Below are 20,143 nucleotides of genomic sequence, written 5' to 3' on the forward strand. Positions count from 1 at the left end.
TAGTGATATGGATATGCTGGGTTAAAATTCCCAGAGGAAACACAACTAAAGGAGTCAGTAGACACTGAGATCAGAATTCCACTTGCCCAATTCTGTAACACTAGGCAGTTTGTGAATAAATCCTTACCTCATAAAGAGGTAAGGCAGTGCATGGTTGTTATTTTATACATAGTAAAAGAGATTTAATAAATATAAATGGATTAGTTTTGCTAGGGCCACCTTGAGTTATAGTTCAGTACTTCCTATGGATGTTCCTCAGATAACTAATCACAAGACATGTCCTGTGGGAACAAAAAAGTAGGGGTGGTTTCCAATAACATATAAAAATATGGGTGACTACTTTATTCCATTGATAAAGCTTATTAGCAAATTATCCAGATAGTTAAGCAAATAAATCATCAAAGCTTTTGACCTTGTCAATCCACGTATTGGTAAAGTAGCTAAATCCAACCAGTAGTAATTTAGGGGTCCCTCAAATCCTTAATTTAATTTTTTTCTCTCAGTAAGGGAACAGTTGGCTAAATCACCAAATTGTAATACTATGCACCTGAGTAAAAAATATGAGTTGGATCTAAATACACTGCAATTTAAGATATCCATAATACATTGTTAAACAACAGAATTGAATAGCAGAATAGTAAGTATATCATGACCAATTTTATGTAAAAAATTTATATGTGTTTGTATATACATAGAAAATATATTGAGGGACACAACAGTATAATTCAAGATATTATTAGCAAGGCTACCAAAGGAGAAAAGGGTATGATTTGAGAGATGGTAGATGTGCCCCTTGACTTTTTATTTTGTACATTGTTATACTTCTGATTTTTTACACTTTTTTTCTTTCTGTAATATGATAAATACATTTTTTAAAAAAAAACCCTAGAATGTTTAAAATAGCACGAGTGGTTATTTTTGGATAATAAGAGTGAGGGTTATGTGTTATTTCCTTTCTATTTTTCATTTTTTGCCTAGTGAGCATTGTTATTTTTATTGTTTCACTTGAAAAAAAATAGCTTTCCTTAAAGAACACTAAAAAAAACATTTGAAGAAAGGAAAGTTATGAGGGCTTTACATAATGATAAGAGGGTCATGTGTGGGTTAACGTGGTATATGGGAAATCTCTGTACCTTCCTCTCAATTTTACTATGATTCTTAAACTGCTCTAAAAAATAAAGTCTTTTATAAAAGCATATAAGGAACAGGATTAAGAAGAAATAGTTCAAAGTGAAGATGAAACAAACAGATGGAAAGATATACCATACTCTTGGATTGGAAGAATCAATATTGTCAAAATGACTATACTACCCAAGGCAATCTACAGATTCAATGCAATCCCTATCAAATTACCAATGGCATTTTTCACAGAACTAGAACAAAATCTTAAAATTTGTGTGGAGATACAAAAGACCCCGAATAGACAAAGCAATCTTGAGAAAGAAAAATGGAGCTGGAGGAATCAGGTTCCTTGATGTAAGACTATAATACAAAGCTAGAATCATCAAAACAGTATGATACTGGCACAAAAACAGAAATATAGATCAACAGAACAGAATAGAAAGCCCAGAAATAAACCCATGCACCTATGGTCAATTAATCTATGACAAAGGGGGCAAGACTGTAAAATGGAGGAAAGACAGTATCTCCAATAAATAGTGCTGGGAAAACTGGACAGCTACATGTAAAATATGAAATTAGAAAATTCTTTAACACTGTACACAAAAATAAACTCAAAATGGATTAAAAACCTAAATGTAAGGCTGGACACTATAAAACTCTTAGAAGAAAACAGGCAGAACACCCTTTGACATAAATTGCAGCAATATCTTTTTTTGATCTGTTTCTTAGAGTAATGGAAATAAAAACAAAAATAAACAAATGGGACCTAAGTAAACTCAAAAGCTTTTGCAGAGCAAAGGAACCCATAAATAAAACGAAAAGACAACCCACAGAATGGGAGAAAATATTTGCAAACAATGTTACTGACAAGGGATTAGTTTCCAAAATTTACAAACAGCCTGTGCAGCTCAATATCCAAAAAAAGAACAACCCAAGCAAAAAATCGGCAGAAGACCTAAATAGACATTTCTACAGAGAAGATATGCAGATGGTCAAGAGGCATATGAAAAGATGCTCATCATTGCTAAGTATTAGAGGAACACAAATCAAAACTACAAGATATCACCTCACACCGGTCAGAATGGCCATCATCAAAAAATCTACAAATAATATAAATGTTGGATAGGGTGTGGTGAAACGGGAACCCTCCAACACTGTTGGTGGGAATGCAAATTGGTACAGCCAGTATGGAGAACAGTATGGAGGTTCCTTAAAATAATAAAAATAGAGTTACCATATGATCCAGCAATCCCACTCCTGGGCATATATCCAGAGAAAAACATAGTTCAAAGGATACATGCACAAAAGAATAGATACATGTATATGTTTAACTGAATTACTTAATCACTTTGCTGTACACCTGAAACTAATCAACTGTATTCCAATACAAAATAAAAATTTAAAAACAAAAAATATTAAAACCTAGACATTAACAGTTTGGCAAACTCTTTTCTTTCAACATTTTGTCTTTCTTTTCATAGAGTTTTGTACTTTACATAGAATCATTCCTTCTTTAATTTTTAAAATTGTAAAAATAGTTATGCCCTTTGAAAAATATTTAAATTTATGGAAACATGTAGAGTAAAAAAGGAATATATTTTAAAATAGTACTATACATATGCATTTCTTTTACATTTGGGAGATAATTGCTATACATTTTAAAAAGCCACGTGTTATACACTTTTATACTAAAACATAAACGATCATATCTCTTCCAGCATATTATACCACATAGCTAATACTGTTAAAGCACATACCTCCTTTTCTAACATCAAGCCTTCTGCTCTGAGGTTCTTTTCAAATGTGTTTCTTTTGTCATACTGTATATTTGACTTTCTATAAACCAGGATGTAATCAATCCGCTTTTTGCCATCTTTGAATAGAAGTCCACTGGATGCTATGTAATTCATGTCATTCTGCAAATAAAGCAAGGGTTGTTAATAGTGTGGGTTAGATAAGCACACACGTTTTGCTTTCAGTCACTTCCATTTGAATATTGGCAATCCAATATAAAAATGTGTTTTTTACATTCCAATTGTGAGATAAGAAAAGATCAGTTTAAAAGTTTGCAATCTACAGTAGGAGACAAGCTAGCAAGTGACGTTTTAGGATTTGAAATTAGGCAGTCTGACACCAGAACATGGATTCTCTGATGTTAGCATCAAAATGTGTATGTTTTATTCAATAAGACCCTGCAAAAATAATTGCCAACATACATTGAATATTTGCTCAAAATCAGGCCCAGACATAAGTGTTTTACATATTTTAATATTCAAACTTTCATTTTGAAGATAAAGACAACAAGGTTTAAACAACATAAGCATTGAGAACCGAAATTAACATAATGTCCTACATGAAATAATACTCAGATAAGACATTATTTTCCTAAACCTATGTTCAACAACACCAAACCAAACAATTCTTGGGCTGCTTGTTCCGAGAAATACTTGCTCCCAGAATACAAGACTGTGATCCAACTAAAACAGCCTACTTATTAAGACTAATTGCATGCTTATTAAGACTTCTTTAAGGTCCTCCCCTTGCTCTGTCCACCTACCCCAGCTGTTTTTCCCATACTCCGACCAATTTTCAACCAACTTCCTCCCTTGCAAGATTTACCTTAAAATCCTCCAGTCCAGGTCCTAGAACCTTCTGAAAACTCTTCTCTAACTTCATCTTTTTAAAACACTACTAAGACTACCCAGGTGGTATCCTTACTTGCTGTAACTTTAATAAAATTAGTTTTTATGATCAACTGATTTTCATGATGGTCTTTTTCGGGGGCTGGCACTTTGCCAGGAAACGGTTCCGCATTACTTGAATTCAAGTTTGACTCCCAGTCCATGTTCTTAACTATTATATACATTATCCTTCTTTCTCCACATTTTCCATCAAACTATTTAAATATCTGTACCAACTCTCTATTCCATTTTTCCCCATACAGGCATTCTTGAGATTCAAAAATGTCTTAACATTTGGAGAGCTATCTGATAATTTCAGACAAAGGCATCTCCAACTTCTTTGGAGGAGCCTACTTGGGACATACATGCAGCTCAAGGTAAAAAAGTGAGGACCAGAGTAACCTGGTGGCCAAGGAGTCATCCAGGTGAAACAATAAAAAGATATCTGAGTGACTGTCATCCTATAGGGACAGGTTAGGCTGCTCAGGAGCTGTCTTTTTAGAAAGAATAGGTTCAGGTGTGTGAATCTGGGGGTATTAGAGACTCCCACGTTCAAGGACAAGAAGGTTTGCATAGCCTTTTCTTCAATGAATGAAAAGATTTTGAGATTCCCAGGATTATTTTATTGGTTACCATAAAGTGACTAAACTCCAGCAGAGTCATCAAGGCCTTGCAGTTGCATAATAATGATGATAATAATAGCTATCACTAACTGATCACTTACTATGGTGCCAGGCAGTGTGCCAAGTGCTTTATTCTCATAATTCTTTAAGGTAGATATTGATATGAGTACCAGAAGCCAAAGAGGTTAAGTGACATCCCAGATGTCATGGAAACGGCAATAATGAAACTAGAACTCTCACCTGTTTGATGGTGGTCTTGACAACTATATTGCAAAAGACAAGGAAGTATATATACGTGCACATTACTAGGTCTGGGGCTTGAGCAGTAATAGAAGGCTAACTGGCCAAAAGGCCATTTACAGGTCCTATAGGATGGAGACACTGGGGATTTATGGCCAGAGAAGACACAATTAACTTCAGACTTTAGAGTGCTTTTGCCTCCAACACTCCAGAGGTTTCTTTGGCCAGCGTCACCAATGACATACTCATTGATGTATCCCATTAATCAATTTTCTATCCTCTTCTTTACCTTTCAGTAGTTGAATCACTCACTCCACCTTGAAATACATTTTTTTCTTTTGCACTCCCAAGACATCTCATTTATTTGGATTTTTTCCTACTTAAATGGTTCCTTATTCTCAGCTTTTATTTCTTTCTTCCTCTGAATTGTTAAAGGACCAGTCATTGATTCTCTTGCCTTCTTTATCTGCATTCCCTTCCTTGTGATTTCATTCAGTCTCATGGTTTTAAATAAGAATCTATATGCTGACTACATAATTAATATTCATAGGCTTGTGTATCCAACTGCCTTCCTGATTTCTTCACTTGGATGTCTAATGGACATCTCAGAGTTGACTGTCCAAAATGGAATTCCTTATTTTATCCAAGCAGATGTTTCCCCAAACCCTCTTTATTCTGATTGGTTGCAAATCTATCCTTTAAATTGCTCAGATCAAAAATCTCGAGTAATCTTTATTTCCTCTCTTTTCACCTATCTAATATTCAGATCATCAGAAAATTCTTCAAAATATATATAGAATCTGACCACTTTCTAACACCTTCATTACTACTCTTTTCTAAGATATATCATATATTGACTACATTATTATAATAGTCTGACTCATCTCCTAGCTTCTATCTTTGCTCCTCTAAAGTCTATTCTCAACATGACAGTTAAGACACTTGAGTGATCCTCCGCATTTTAAACGACATTATATAACTCCTCTCTTCAAGACCCTACAGCTGCTTTCCACGATATTCCATTCTTGATCCTACTTTTCCTAATCTATTTACCTTAGCAACTGTTAAATTCCAACATGTTATATAACACTAAATAATTTACTTATTAATTATCCTTTGTTTACTGTCTACCTTATTCTATTGGAATATAAATTTTACAAAGGTGATAAATTTTTACTGTTTTGTTCACAGAGTATTTCAAACATCTAACCCAGGGCCAGACACATAGTAAGCATTAATAGATATTTATGGGAAGAAGGAGGGAAGGAAAGAAGTGAAAGGAAAGAAGGGAATAATCCATAGTTATGTGTATCCAGGTAGGAATAACCTCAAAAATTTAAGGCCATTAAAATATCATGTGGTCATTTCTCATCCTCTCCCCTCCAACATTAACACAAATCAAATTATAATCAAATAAGATGAATGATCACAAAATTGTAGCAGAACTGCAATAGCCATGGCTTTCCCTTTGTGTTATACCATGACGCACTGCCTCCAGGCATCTCCATGGTAATGTAAACAAAGATTGAGCTAAAATAAGATTATATAAAATTTTTCCTCTGCATTTTCTTTTTCTTAAAGTGTACCACCCTCTTAATACCAGTCCACTATTAAGTATCACCTGAATCTTAAATTAATAATAAAATATTTAATCCCAGGTGAAGGTAAAATCCTTCAATGAGAAGACCTAGAAATCACATGACTGGTTGGTAGGAAAACTATGAGAAGATAAGATAGTTTTAAAATATTTTATGTGCTTTCCCTATTTTAAGAGTAGCATGGACTGAAAGTAGAACCCTGACAGGTATTGTTATCTGTTACTTAATCTGTTAGATTAAGCAAAATAAATGTTAAACTCTCCCAGAGAAGCAACTGCCTAACTATTTAAAAACCAAAAACCAAAAAACCTACATCTTTTTATGATAAGTGACCTTCGGTATTATTCACAGGTTTTGTCTCTGTCTGTGTAAACATGTTCACAAATTCTATTAACTAGCATTCTAATTTACTATCTAATTATTTTATCATTCTAAATTATGAATAATGAGTTTTACCAGTTTATCAGGAAAAAAGAAAAGTAGTTTTCAAAATGGTAATAAAGAAGCATGGAAAGATTTGGAAATCTTTTCTGAATTACATATAAAGAACATAATATAGGTTCTACATAATTTTAAGGTTAAGAATATTACATTTTATTTTAATATATATTTGGCAACCATTAACCAAGATGTTGATTAACCCACGTTCAAATCTGTTGCCTAAAAGCAGAATTGATAGGAAATTTATTATCTAGACAACAAAAGAACCACCTCTTTTTTTGATATAATAACGGTTGTTCAAACATGAAATCAAGACTCATCTGGAACAGTGAAATGTTTTCCAGTTACGATGTGGAATGCATTCCATTTTATACCAGGTTTTTCATGTTTATTGTTCCCAGAAGACAGAATAAAACTAGCTTTTCTCAGAGAAACTGGGATGCAGATCATCCATCAGGTACCTAATCTTTCAACAGCTTCGAAAACCACTTAATTATTTAAGGCATTGTAAACCATGAAGCGCAGAGACTTTCAGAAAAGCTTGTCTTCCTAAAGAGTATCTTGAGAATACCCAAGTTAAGGTTCAGGTTTGCAAAGATTTTAGACCATTTGCAAAACTTCAATAGAAGTCTGCCTATTTGCATGAGAATGCCTTTAGGGTATTCTTCAAATAAAATTACGGCAGTAACTGCTTGTTTGTGAGATCCATATATTTTCTAGCATTTATTCTTCTCAATCTAACAAGAACACCTAATGAACACCTAATGTGTGTGAGGTGCTGTGCAACATTGTAAGATTGTTGTTATGACTAAATGAGATAACGCGTACAGAGCATTCTCAATATAATCTGACTCACTTTACAAGACTTAAGAAAAAGTTAGCTATTATCACAAGAAAACAAGGTAAAAAATGTATGCAATGCATTAATTCCTGTTGGAATTTTTCTTGTTTTCTAATGATCCAAATGACACCTTTCACATTTTGGAATGTTATCTTTCTCAGGATAAAGACAGATAGAAACATAGAAAAATAAGCCAAAGGATGTTAGTGTGAATATGGAATTAGAGCAAAGGAAAGCAGATCTGCTTTATATATACTTATGAAACATGATTTATTACAAAATAAAAAGTGCAACAAACAGAAGCATAACAATTATTATAAGACAAACACCTTTATAACTACTACCTAAGTCATGAAACACCAGATGCCCCCCTTTTATCCTTTCTCTCAATCATGATGCCCTCTGCACCCCTCTCCCCCAAGGTAATCATAATCCTGTCATTTATGGTACTATTTTCCCACTTTTCTTCAGTTTTATCACCAAAGGATATATCCTTCAACATTATATTTGAGTTCTGTCCTTTTCAAACTTTATGTAAATGCAAATATATAATGAGTAATCTATTGTGTCTGGCTTCTTTCATGTAATACTATGGGTGTGAAATCCATTCCTGATTTCCATATATATGTAGTTCATTTTTTCACTGTTATAATATATTACCCTATGAATACAACAAAACTTATTTATTCTTTCTACTAATGATGGATATTTGGGCTGTTTCTAGTCTTAATTATTACAAATAAAGCTAAAATAGGTATTCATGTGTATATCTTGTAATACAACTGTCCATATGTTTCTATCAAGTATGTACCTAAGAGAAAAACTGCTGATTCACAGGGAATGCTTGTTTTCAACTTTAGTAGACAATGCCAAACTACTTTCTAAACCAATTTAAATCTCTACCAGTAGTATTTAAATTACCCCTGCTTTATAACTTCTTCCCAGTCTTTTAGAAATAATAATTATTACTATTTTTTTTAGACATCCTGGTCTATTCTTAAAAATTGGACTTATTTTCCATAATATGTGGAAATGAGAAGAAAACACTCTTCTCAGTACGCAAGAGTCTCAGGTGCTACTAGTATCTACTCCTACCCACAACACTACGTTTATCCAAATTTCGGTGTTTGGAATGCAACAAATTATTGCCATGCTCATTTACCAGGTATTTCTGCTTTTGTTTGGATTTAGAGAGAGAGGCACAGATGCGGAAGGGCAGAGGAAGCAGGGCATGACTCAGGCCCACTCAAAAGACTGCGCCTGTTGAGAAGGGTAGCAGATACTTAGTGTCCTAGAGTGTGTGGCCACTGCAACCCCAAATTAAGGATAGACTGTGGGCCAGGTTAGCCCAAGTCTCCTCTGTAATTTCGGTGCCATTAGGCTGGTTTCAGTTAATAAGGCCAAGTGTCTGTTCCAGGCTTGCGTTTCTTAATCCTATCCTACAAATCTTCAAATAATGAAAATCTTTTTCATTAGTTTCCAGTGGTGGTGTTTGCTTTTGTGTTTCTGTATCCTTTTTTGGCAGTCTCTAATGGAAAACTTGGGAGAGCGCAGTCCAGACACTGTGATTCTCATGCCGTGTTTTACTCAGAAGTTCTAGCTTTACACTCCGTAATTAGAGAAACAGCCAAGCAGCCTTTATATGTAACTGTAATTTATTTCAGAGTAAAACCATTCCTCATTATAGCTCTTGTAATTGGCCTTACCTGTTACAGAGAAAAACAAAAAGGGTTTTAATATTTTTTTCCATTTCAGACAAATGAGAAGCAGTTTTGTCAAGAAAAATCACATATTTACAACAACAAAAAACATCCCTATTAAAAAAAACAAATTAACAGAAAGCACATCTTACACTACGGTTCAAAAGAAATTCCACACATAGGTGTAAATTTAGTAAGTGCTACTGGATTAATTAAAATTCTGGCTCTTCTATCAGAGAAAGTTTTAATTTTAAAGTGGTACTTATAGAAGAAAAATGTTTTAATTTTCTGAGTTTCCTGGGGGATAAAAAATATATTAATACATACATATATATATATATTTTAATGCACCAACCTTAACTTAAAATGTGCCAGAAATGTTATTACTATTCAAACGTTTCTATGCAAATCTTCTCTAATTATGAGTCTGAGGAATCTCAAAATATCTGACCTCAGTGTTACACAGTGTGGTTTCACTGCTGGTAAAAACCTGGCCAGGCTTGTCTTACCGCCTCCTTAACAGAAAGTCAACCCCACCTCTAGTCCACACAGCCATCAGAAATATACAAACCTCTATTTGGTAACTCTGGAGTACTCTAATCAGATGGCAGAGTCTCTAACTGATTGCATTCCAACTCCTGTTATTTACGGTCTGGCAGACATTTAAGAAAATAACAACTAATTAACATTTAAAGAAATACTACTACTAATATAAGCTAAGCAGAAAACAAGTACTCCTCTACATACTCTGCATATATTAACACATTTCATGCTCACAGAAACTGAGAGATAACTACTCTTTTTCCCATATCACAGATGTTAAAATTGAGGCAGACTTTAAAATGGGTGGAAAGGGCTTTTCATTCTCTATATTCTCAACTATTGCTGAGATAGGAAACCAAGGGCACAGGAAAGGATCATACATTTTATATCACTGTTATAATTACCACCACTGATGTTGTCACTTATGGAAATAGAGAATTTTTAATAATTTTAATTAAAGAACTAAAAGAATAATTCATTTGCTGAATTAGCTTTCTAATCTTGTACTATTAGGATTTGAGATATCTATTTCTAATGATAGATTGACTCAATAGTCATAATGATAGCTAACGTTTATCAAAGCTTTTCTATAAGCCAAGAATTTAGCCAAGCACTTATATATACCAACTAATTTAATCCTTATAAGAACCCAATACGGCAGTTTTATCATTAGCCCAGTTACACGTATAAGGCAACAGTGCCCAAGGTCAGTGAGTCAGTCAGCTGTAGTGTGGATTAGAATCCAGGCAGGCTGAGATGAAGTGCCGACTCTTAAGCACTGCATTTTTTTTTTTACATCTTTATTGGAGTATAATTGCTTTACAATGATGTGTTAGTTTCTGCTTTATAACAAAGTGAATCAGTTATACATATGTTCCCATATCTCTTCCCTCTTGCGTCTCCCTCCCTCCCACCCTGCCTATCCCACCCCTCCAGGCGGTCACAAAGCACCCAGATGATCTCCCTGTGCTATGCGGCTGCTTCCCACTAGCTATCTACCTTACGTTTGGTAGTGTATATATGTCCATGCCTCTCCCTCACTTTGTCACAGCTTACCCTGCCCCCTCCCCATATCCTCAAGTCCATTCTCTAGTAGGTCTGTGTCTTTATTCCCGTCTTGCCCCTAGGTTCTTCGTGACCTTTTTTTTTTTTTTCTTAGATTCCATATATATGTGTTAGCATATGGTATTTGTCTTTCTCTTTCTGACCTACTTCACTCTGTATGACAGACTCTAGGTCCATCCACCTCACTACAAATAACTTAATTTCGTTTCTTTTTATGGCTGAGTAATATTCCATTGTATATAGGTGCCACATCTTCTTTATCCATTCATCCAATGATGGACACTTAGGTTGCTTCCATGTCCTGGCTATTGTAAATAGAGCTGCATTTTATAATCCCTCTCTGCTTAGCGAGATGCTATTCCTATTTTCATTTTACTTTCCTCACCCTGACTCTTATTCTGTATTGCATGTGTATATTTCATAATTATGGCATGCTACTGATTAAAAATCATTATTAACCATGGAATTCAATCAATTTATAACTAATAAGGTATTGATTCCATTAACCCCCAGAGATAGCTTGTGATATCTTGGCAGCGGGGCCTCCATAATATGATCGGCTTAGTATTTAGCAAGCTGTGCCACACTGACTTTGAAAACAAATGTTTTAAGATTCACAAGACAGTGCATCACTCAAAGAACCCAAAGGGTGCCTTGTCACCCAACCACAGAAGGCTCCCTCTGAGGCCTGGCAGATAAAGTATACATGGAGCTCAGGGCATGGAAGAGAGAGATGTTGCTGACTGATTGTTCTTTCAGAGGCAGAGCTAGGGCAACAAGGTGAGCTCAAAGCAGGATTCAGAAATCAGTCATAAGCTTCTTCTCTAGTGGCAGTCTAAGAGCCACTTGTCTCATTTGGGATTCCCATGGGCAGTCTCTTCATCTTCCTTTCACTTGAGACTTAGTGGACGCACAAGCTGTGTGGCTCTGTGTAACCCCCAGATTAAGGAAAGAGGTTTGGGAGAAGCAGTCAGTGCCTCCTCTTTCCCACTACTCATGCTTCTTGGGAAAATAGGGAAGGAAACAAGCCCCCGCCTTCTACCCTGACCTAGAGGGAGGTGCACATGGATTCAGCAGCCTTGCCTGCCCACAGCATATGGCATTGGTGAGACAAAGCTGTTTGCTCCAAATGGTAGCTTCGATAACAAAGCACCCTAAAAATTCTGGACCTTACTCTAATCTGGACCTAGATCTAATTTTTGAATCTCACTCTCCCAGGGAGAGGACTTTTAGAGGAAGTGAGTCACTTGGGGAAAAGATAGGACTAAAGCTTCCTGTTTTTCTTATTTCTTGATAACTTCACAGGGTTCAGAGTTTCATGGTTTGTTTTTAAATCATACCAATTTTTTCAGCTTTAGAAGTGACTGAGTTGCCAAGTGAAAGAAGCCAGTTGGAAAGGCAACATATTGTATGATTCCAACTATATGACATTCTGGAAAAGGCAAAACTATGAGGACAGTAAAAAGATCAGGGGTTGCCACGGGTTAGGAGGATTTTTAGGGCAGTGAAACTACTCTGAATGATACTATAATGATGGATACATATCATCATAAATTTGTGTTAACTCAGAGATTGTACAACAGCAAGAGTGAACACGAATGTAAACTACAGACTTTGGGTGATTATGATATGTTAATGTGGGTTCATCAATTGTAACAAACGTACACTCTGGTGGGGATGTTGATAATAGGTGAGGCTGTGTGTGAGTGGGGGCAGAGAGTATATGGGAAATCTCTGACTGCTCCATTTTTCTGTGAACCTAAAACTGCTTTTAAAAAGAAAGTCTTTTTGAAAGTTTTTTTAAAACACCGAGTTAAATGTCATATACCTTACAAGCTACTCTATGTCTCTTATTGCCATTTTCCTAGCAATATTAAATTTACATCTTGGGGAAAAAAGAGACATCTTCAAGTAAAAAAGTAAAAACTGAAGGACTTTGTTTCTTTTCATTTTGCTGCATGATCCTTTTTCTCTAATAAGACAATGTATTTGTTCAAGAAATATTTACTTTACAATGTTTATATACATATATATTTATTTATTTATCTACTATGTGCTAAGGATGCTTGTAGGCTCTGAGAATATTGCAATGAATAAGGCAAAATGAGGTATATCCTCCTGTAAGGAAGATACAGTAAAGAAATAAATACATGATATAATCCAGATAGTGCCAAGTACTATGTAAAAATAAGTTTGGTGTTTTGGAGGAGCGTCAGTAAAGACCACTTTAATGGACAGAAATAAAGATGTAGGATTTTCAGCTGGTGCAATAAGATTCAAGTTACAGACAGCAGTCAAATATATTTTTCTATAAAAGGAATAGTTCAATAGTTCACATAATTATTGTGAAGGGATGATTAAGTAATAAGGCAATGTGCATAAGTAGGATGATCTCTTGTTCATTTTAACACCCCATCCTTACACATAGGATACAATAAATATGTTAAATGAGATAATGCATAAATGACAGGAGTAAAAATTATGTAAAATATTGTAAACTTATTATTACTACTACTATTATAATTATGTGATGTTATTATTTACTCTACTCAATATTATTACCATTATTTTACTCAATATTATTAAGTAGAAATATAGAGGAGAGGGAGAAAGTTCTGAAGAGGGGGCCCTTTGTGTAGCCAGGGAAGTAAATAAGGACAAAAGAAAAGTGATTTTTGAAAATATCGCTTCTTACACTAAAGAGATTCATGAGATTAGGCCCTTATATTTTTGTCAAGCCAAATATTTGGAATTGTGCTGATAGAGCATCTTGCTGACTAAATTTTTATTGAATTAATTCAATGAATGCTTATGAATTATACAAAATTAATTTACGCAAAACTTCAAATCTTTTTTGGTCAGTCAGGAAAGGATATTGTTGATTATATTTCCCTGGCCTGCTGACAGGCACCTGCTGGTATATTTCAGTTTCAATTTGGTCCATTAACGGTATACCAGAAATTCATTGATGAGGCTGCATTTTAACGTATCAGAATAGCAGATTTTATGGTAAGTGTATGAGTTATCTATTGTTGCATTAAAAACGTAATACAAACTTAGGAGCTAAAGACAATGTAGATATATTATCTTACATTTCTGTGGGTCAGGAGTTCAGGCACGGCTCAGTGGGTCTTTGTGTCAGGACCACACAAAGCTGCAATGAGGTGTTAGCAAAGCTGTACTCTCATCCTTAGACTTGACTAGGGAGAATCCACTTCTAAGATAACTCAGGTTGTTAGTAGAATTCATTTCCTTGTGGCTAAGGAATGAGTATCTGACTTCTTTCTGGCTGTTAGCTGGAGGTCATTCTCAGCTTCTAGTAGCTTCTTACTGTTCCTTGACATGCAGGCATTCCCAAGATGGCAGCTTACTTCATCAAACACACAAGAAAAGTCTCCAGAGTGAGCTGGAGAGCAAGACAGAGTCTTACGTAATGTGACATAATCACAGGAGGAACATATCTCTTTTGCCTTATACTAGTATTTAGAAGCAAGTATATAGGGGAGAGGATTATACAAGAAAGTAAACGCCAAGAGGCAAAGATGATTCAGGCCATCCAGGAGGCTGTCTGTCACAGTAAAGTTTATGAATTAGATAAAAGTTAAAGATCTGGTTTAAAAGATTAAAAGATTGATTTTTAAAAGTAATCTTATGAAATACTATATGAGAGAAGGAAAGCTTATGGTCTCATTCACCAAACTCCTCAATGGAACAACTGGGCGATAATATGTCAGTTTAGGAAATGTCAGGAGGAAATAAAAAACATAAAAATAAGGAAATGAAAGAATTTAGATTTTACTCATGGTTCTATGTCTGCATAGAATGTCTTCAGACAGTTGTGTTTTCCTCCCGGTTGCTCAGTTCCTCTACCAAGAATCAAAGAGTGGGTGCAAAACAAGTAAGGGTTTCTATAGCTCTGACATTCATGATGCTCTTCTTTATTCCAATATTTCTCCAAGAGGCTGTTTTTTAAAGATCATTCAGGTTTTTCAACTAACTTTGTCTAGGGTTTTTATTCCCCTTCAGAATGATGCTCACATAAATATCTGGCAGCTGAATTCACTCACTGAAGTGAAGCAAAGGTCTTTTCAGGGAAAATTGTATATGACAATTGAGCTCTGTTTTACTTCTGCCTCAGTAAGCACCTTTAACATCATGAAGGAGAAAACAGGAGACAAAGGCTGCTCTTATGCCAAAATAAAAAGCAGTATCTTACCAGTGTTATCAAATTTCACAAATCAGCTGGAATACAAAACACATACTTTGGAATGTAGCACTCTTTTTTGACCACTGAAATAAAGTCTGAAGGGGAAAATGCAGAGATGTAAAAGTCACCTAGGAAAATCTAGCACCAATTTTCAGAAATAGGGCATAAAAATAGAAAAGCAGGGCTTTGATTCCAGCAACATGGCAAACAACATAATTTCAAAACCCTCATACAATAAAAAACCTAGAAATGATAGATAAAATAAAACATACATCTTTTGAAATTCATAGAGGAATTAGCAGGAAAGCATGTAAAACTCTAGCTTCCAGATAGAAAAAAAAGGTAGAAAACCGTAACACATGTTGGAAAGCTAGAGTGTGGCTACTCTGGGTAAGGTCTAGAAATTAATAACAAAAATAACAACAATAGTGGGCAAAAATTTATACATTAAAAAATAAAACATCTAAATAACTAATAAACTAAAACAATAAAATTCTATGAAAGCTAGAAAATACTGAAAGTGAAAATATGGTCTATTTAATAAGTGATGCTGATTCAGATGAATTGGATATCCATATGAAAAAGATTAATTTGACTCCTACTTTAGACTTGATAGACTTTTTAGAACTGATATTCTAGTCAATTCAGTTGATATTCTAGTCAAATATCAATTCTAGTCCAGAAATAACCCATAAATTTGTGGTCAATTGACTTTCAACAACAGTTCCAAGGCAATTCAATGGTGAATACGAATGGTCTTTTCAAAAAATGGTGCTAGGGCAACTGTATATCCATGTGCAAAAGAAGTTGGACCCCTATCTTAAACCATACACAAAAATTAACTCAAAATGGAACACAGACCTAAATGTAATGAGAAAACTATAAAATTATTAGACTAAAAACATTTGAGTAAATGTTTGGGACCTTGGGTTTATAGGTTATGATTTCTTAGATACAACCCCAAGAGCACAAGTGACAGTTAAACAAACAAAATATAAATAGAACTATATCAAAATTAAACACTTTGTGCTGCAAAATAATTACATCAAGAAAGTGAAAGGCAAACCACAGAATGAAAAAAATATTTGAAAAACCATATGTCTGATAGGGTACTTGCATTCACAGAATATAAATAACTCAACAATAAAAACACAAATAACTCACTTAAAAATTGGTAAAAGTTTTGAACAGGGATTTGTTCAAGAAGATACAAAAATGGCCATATAAACATTCAAGGGTTTTCAGCATAATGAAAGTTACAGAGAAATGCAAATAAAAACCATAGTGAGATACCATTTTTTACCCATTATGATGGCTATAATCAGAAAGACAAAAATTATACCAGTATTGGCAAGGATATGGAGTAATTGGAACCCTTTTACGTTGCTGGTGGGGATGTAAGATAGTGGAGAAGCTTTGGAAAACAGTTTGACAATTACTCCTAATGTTAAACATAGAGTTACCAAATCATCAATTTCATTCCTAGGTATATACCCAGGGAAATGAAACCACACATCCATAGAAAAACTTGTACAGAAACATTCACAGCAGTATTATTCAAAATAGTAAAAAAGAAGAAACAACGCAGTGTCTACTGGATGAATACATAAATAAAATGTGGTATTACCCATATAATGAAATATTATCCAGCATTAAAAAGGAATTAAATATTGACACATGCTACAACATAGATCAACCTTGAAAATATTATACAAAGTGAAGCTGGTACAAAAGACCATATATTATATGATTCTGTTAATATGAAATTCAATAGTAGGCAAATATATACAGAGTACCAATTAATCATTTCCTAGGATTGGAGGAGTGGGAGAATGGAGAGTAACTGCTAACAGGTACAGGTTTTTTTGGGGGGAGACAAAATATTTTAAAATAATATTATGGTGATGACTACACAACCCCTATGAATATACTAAAAACAGTAAACTGTACACTTTAAATGGGCCACGAATTGTATGGTATGTGAATTTTATCTCAGTAAAGCATTAAAAATCAGTTACAGATGGATTATTCACTGTGAACTACATAAGAATATAGCTTTTAGAAGCTAACATAGGAACTCAGAGTAGGCGAATATTTCTAAAACAGGACAGAAAAAGAAAAAATGGATAAATTTGCCTACATTACATGTAAAAAGCATCTGTTCATCACAGGCAGACTCGGTATTGTAAAAATACCCATTATCTCACATTCATCTATAAAGCTGATATCATTCAAATGAAGATCTCAACAGAGTTTTGTGTGTCTGTATATAACTTAACAAGCTAATCCTCATATGGAAGATCAAAGCGTCTTTGATAGGAAAAGATAGTGAGGAATTGTTATGTTAAGTTCAGGACTGCAGAAATTAGAAGTGGAGAGGTAAATTGCATACCTGAGCACTTAAGTTGCTTTTGCCCTCAAGGACATTTGCAGATCTTACAAGTGTGAGCTTCCATATTAGCACAGTTCTGTGTGCTGGGTGCCAGGGATACAATGGTGAATGGGCCAGACAGCCCAATCTGCCGAGGTACTTTTAGGACGCCTCAGTAGTAAGTGTACTTAAAATATTAAGATACTCCCTTCTTTTGGCTCTGAATTCATAGCAGATGAAGGGCAGGGAGATGCTAAAAAGAATGAGAAGGTCAACACAAAGAGGTCAAATTATGCAAGGCCAGAATGAATTCATTTGCGGTTTTGCAAATGCAGAAGTAAAATTGTCAAGTCAAAATATAGAAACGGGAAAACATTATCTCTGAAAGAGGGGAATAGCCCAGAACATTACCCTGGTCAAAGGCTACTGTTTCACTTGAATATTTAACTTGAAATAGCAGACCTTCAGATCAGGGTATCAAAGTTTCTGGCACTGAATAACTGCTTAGTATCATCATCATTGTCCTTGACCATATGTGGAAATTAGGACAGTTCACATAATGCTCCAAAGCAAACTATTCTAAACTACTAGGTGTTTATTTGTCATCAATCATATACTCTAAGAAGGCAGAGAATAAAGCCTCCCATAACCTTTACAGCAAGATGGATTTGTTCTGATGAGAAATGTGTTGACTCTCTTGCAGAAAAGAAGAGCCCTAGGTTGTGTTCCTTACATTTGAAGAAAATTATTTTTCATGATCCAGTGCTCCTATGTTCCTCTTGCCTTCTCCCTAAAAGCTCAATAAGACAAGAATCTCTTGAGACACAGTAAGAGGACGAAGAATTATCATGCAAATATTTTTGCTAATATAATAAAGCACATGATCTTTTCACATTGGCTACAAATAATCTACTTAGAGTAAAAATGAATTGGGTCATGTTGGAAACTCTAGAAAGTTAGCATTGAAAATATAACATAGAATATGAATGCCTATTTTACCACGGGTTTAGTTCTTTCCAGTACCAGAGTTACTTTTGCTATTAAGATTTAGATATTTATAAACAGATAGAAAGATGAACTCTCTGAGGCACCCATGGGTGTCATTTAAGATTATGGCCCTGGCTGTTTGTATTTGTATAGATTTCTCCAGCGTTGGTCGTTTAGTTCCCTAAACTGCAGGATAGGTCAAGACAAGACTAGTGGTTTTTAACTCTTCTTTGGTAATAGACAATATCTGGCGAAAAAAGGAAGGCACATACTTACATATTCATATAATTACACATATATTTTCAGAGAGTTCATGGGTCCTCTGGAACTCATGTGGAAGCCTCCATAGAGCTCCCTGGACACCAGGCTGAGAACTTCTGCATCAGGCAGTCTCAGAATCCTCCCAGTTCTAGGAACACCTGCCTCTGTAAACTAAACTCCCCTTGGCAAGCCTTGGCAGAAAGAAGCTGCATTTCTTACAGCAAATCCTCCAAGCACTTTGGAAGCTCACAGTTAAACTAAAAGTGTGGCCATTTGAGTTTATAAAGAACTGTGTGTTAGTGAAGGTACACAACATTTCTTTTCCCCTCTTAATCTTTCCTTTTTGGGCACTATGAAAAACCAACACAAAACAATGCCTCATGTTTGAGAGCGAGTAAGTGGAGACATTTTGTATTTCTTTAATTTTGTGAAGACAACATGACTTGTAGTTGGGGTACCAGAGATGAGGACTCACTTCAACTTCTTATCTTGTGTTACTGTGCACAAATACTTAATTAAATTTCAGCATCTTTATTTATAAAATGGTAATAATAAGGCCTGTTTATTTCCCTGAAAAATTGTGAAGATGGTGGCTGATGTGTATAAAACAACTAGCGTGAGTGCCAGACTTCTTAGGTGCTAGATTAATGACAACTGTCATCTGGGAAGTGATTAGACAAGATACAATATGGCATTGTTTCTCAAACTTTACTCATATATCTATATTTTTTGTCACGGCTACAGACCACCTATTAAATAGTTTTTCTTTAGATTGCACTCTTTCTAAAAAAATAGGCTTTGCCAAAATAATTTTAACCTAAAAATAACAAGTTTGGTGTGCTAGTTATGTTTTTTTTTCTAACACATATTAAAATGATGTCGTATCTATTAACTTTTTTGAAGTTGTTTCTGTGCAGCTTAAAAATTATTTTGAAAATTATGATTAGGAAAGCATGCAGCTATAGCAAGCCACTAAACCTTAGCTTAAACCTAATCTGGGTTTATTATTTTCCTTGGCAAAGAGCAAGCCTGGAGACAAGGTGGTTGAAGTTTTGATGGTGGGAAATGCCTTGAGGAGTCCAGGTGGCAGTACCCCGGGCATCTGACATTCAGCCAGTGAGTTACAGTCCCTGAGGGCTTCGAGCAAGGAGAAGAAGGAGAGGAGGTCAGGACAGAAGATGCATGAATTTTAAAGACTGATGTTACTGATCTCAGGTCCACAGCTGGACAAGCTCCTGTCATTTTTAGCAGGTTAAAGTTGCATCTCTATTTAAAGGGGGCAGTATTCTAAAGCTAACAAAAAGTAACAGATAATTTATCACTTAAAAAAAGTAAAAATTAAAACATAAGGCAGGAATGGTTAGCTTGGAAGGCAGAAAAATGGCTCTCAATTGCTGATTTACTGATGCAAATCTTTAATAACACACCCCTTTTTAGAAGTTACACACAAAGTTGTAATTCTG

The 20,143-nt window shown here is 34.9% G+C and overlaps 2 protein-coding genes across 5 annotated transcripts in view; one reads left to right on the plus strand and one right to left on the minus strand.

The window, feature by feature from the left end:
• ANO3 (anoctamin 3) overlaps positions 1–20,143 on the minus strand; it is a 271,028-nt gene that overhangs the window by 124,436 nt on the left and 126,449 nt on the right. Inside the window, exon 5 of the mRNA XM_004263929.3 lies at positions 2,880–3,038. Coding sequence (XP_004263977.2) covers positions 2,880–3,038 — 159 coding nt within the window. The remainder of the gene's footprint in view (positions 1–2,879; positions 3,039–20,143) is intronic.
• MUC15 (mucin 15, cell surface associated) overlaps positions 1–20,143 on the plus strand; it is a 114,477-nt gene that overhangs the window by 66,108 nt on the left and 28,226 nt on the right. The gene's annotated exons all lie outside the window — the stretch shown is intronic.

The sequence above is a fragment of the Orcinus orca genome, chromosome 8 (assembly GCF_937001465.1).
Source record: "Orcinus orca chromosome 8, mOrcOrc1.1, whole genome shotgun sequence".
NCBI lineage: Eukaryota > Metazoa > Chordata > Mammalia > Artiodactyla > Delphinidae > Orcinus > Orcinus orca.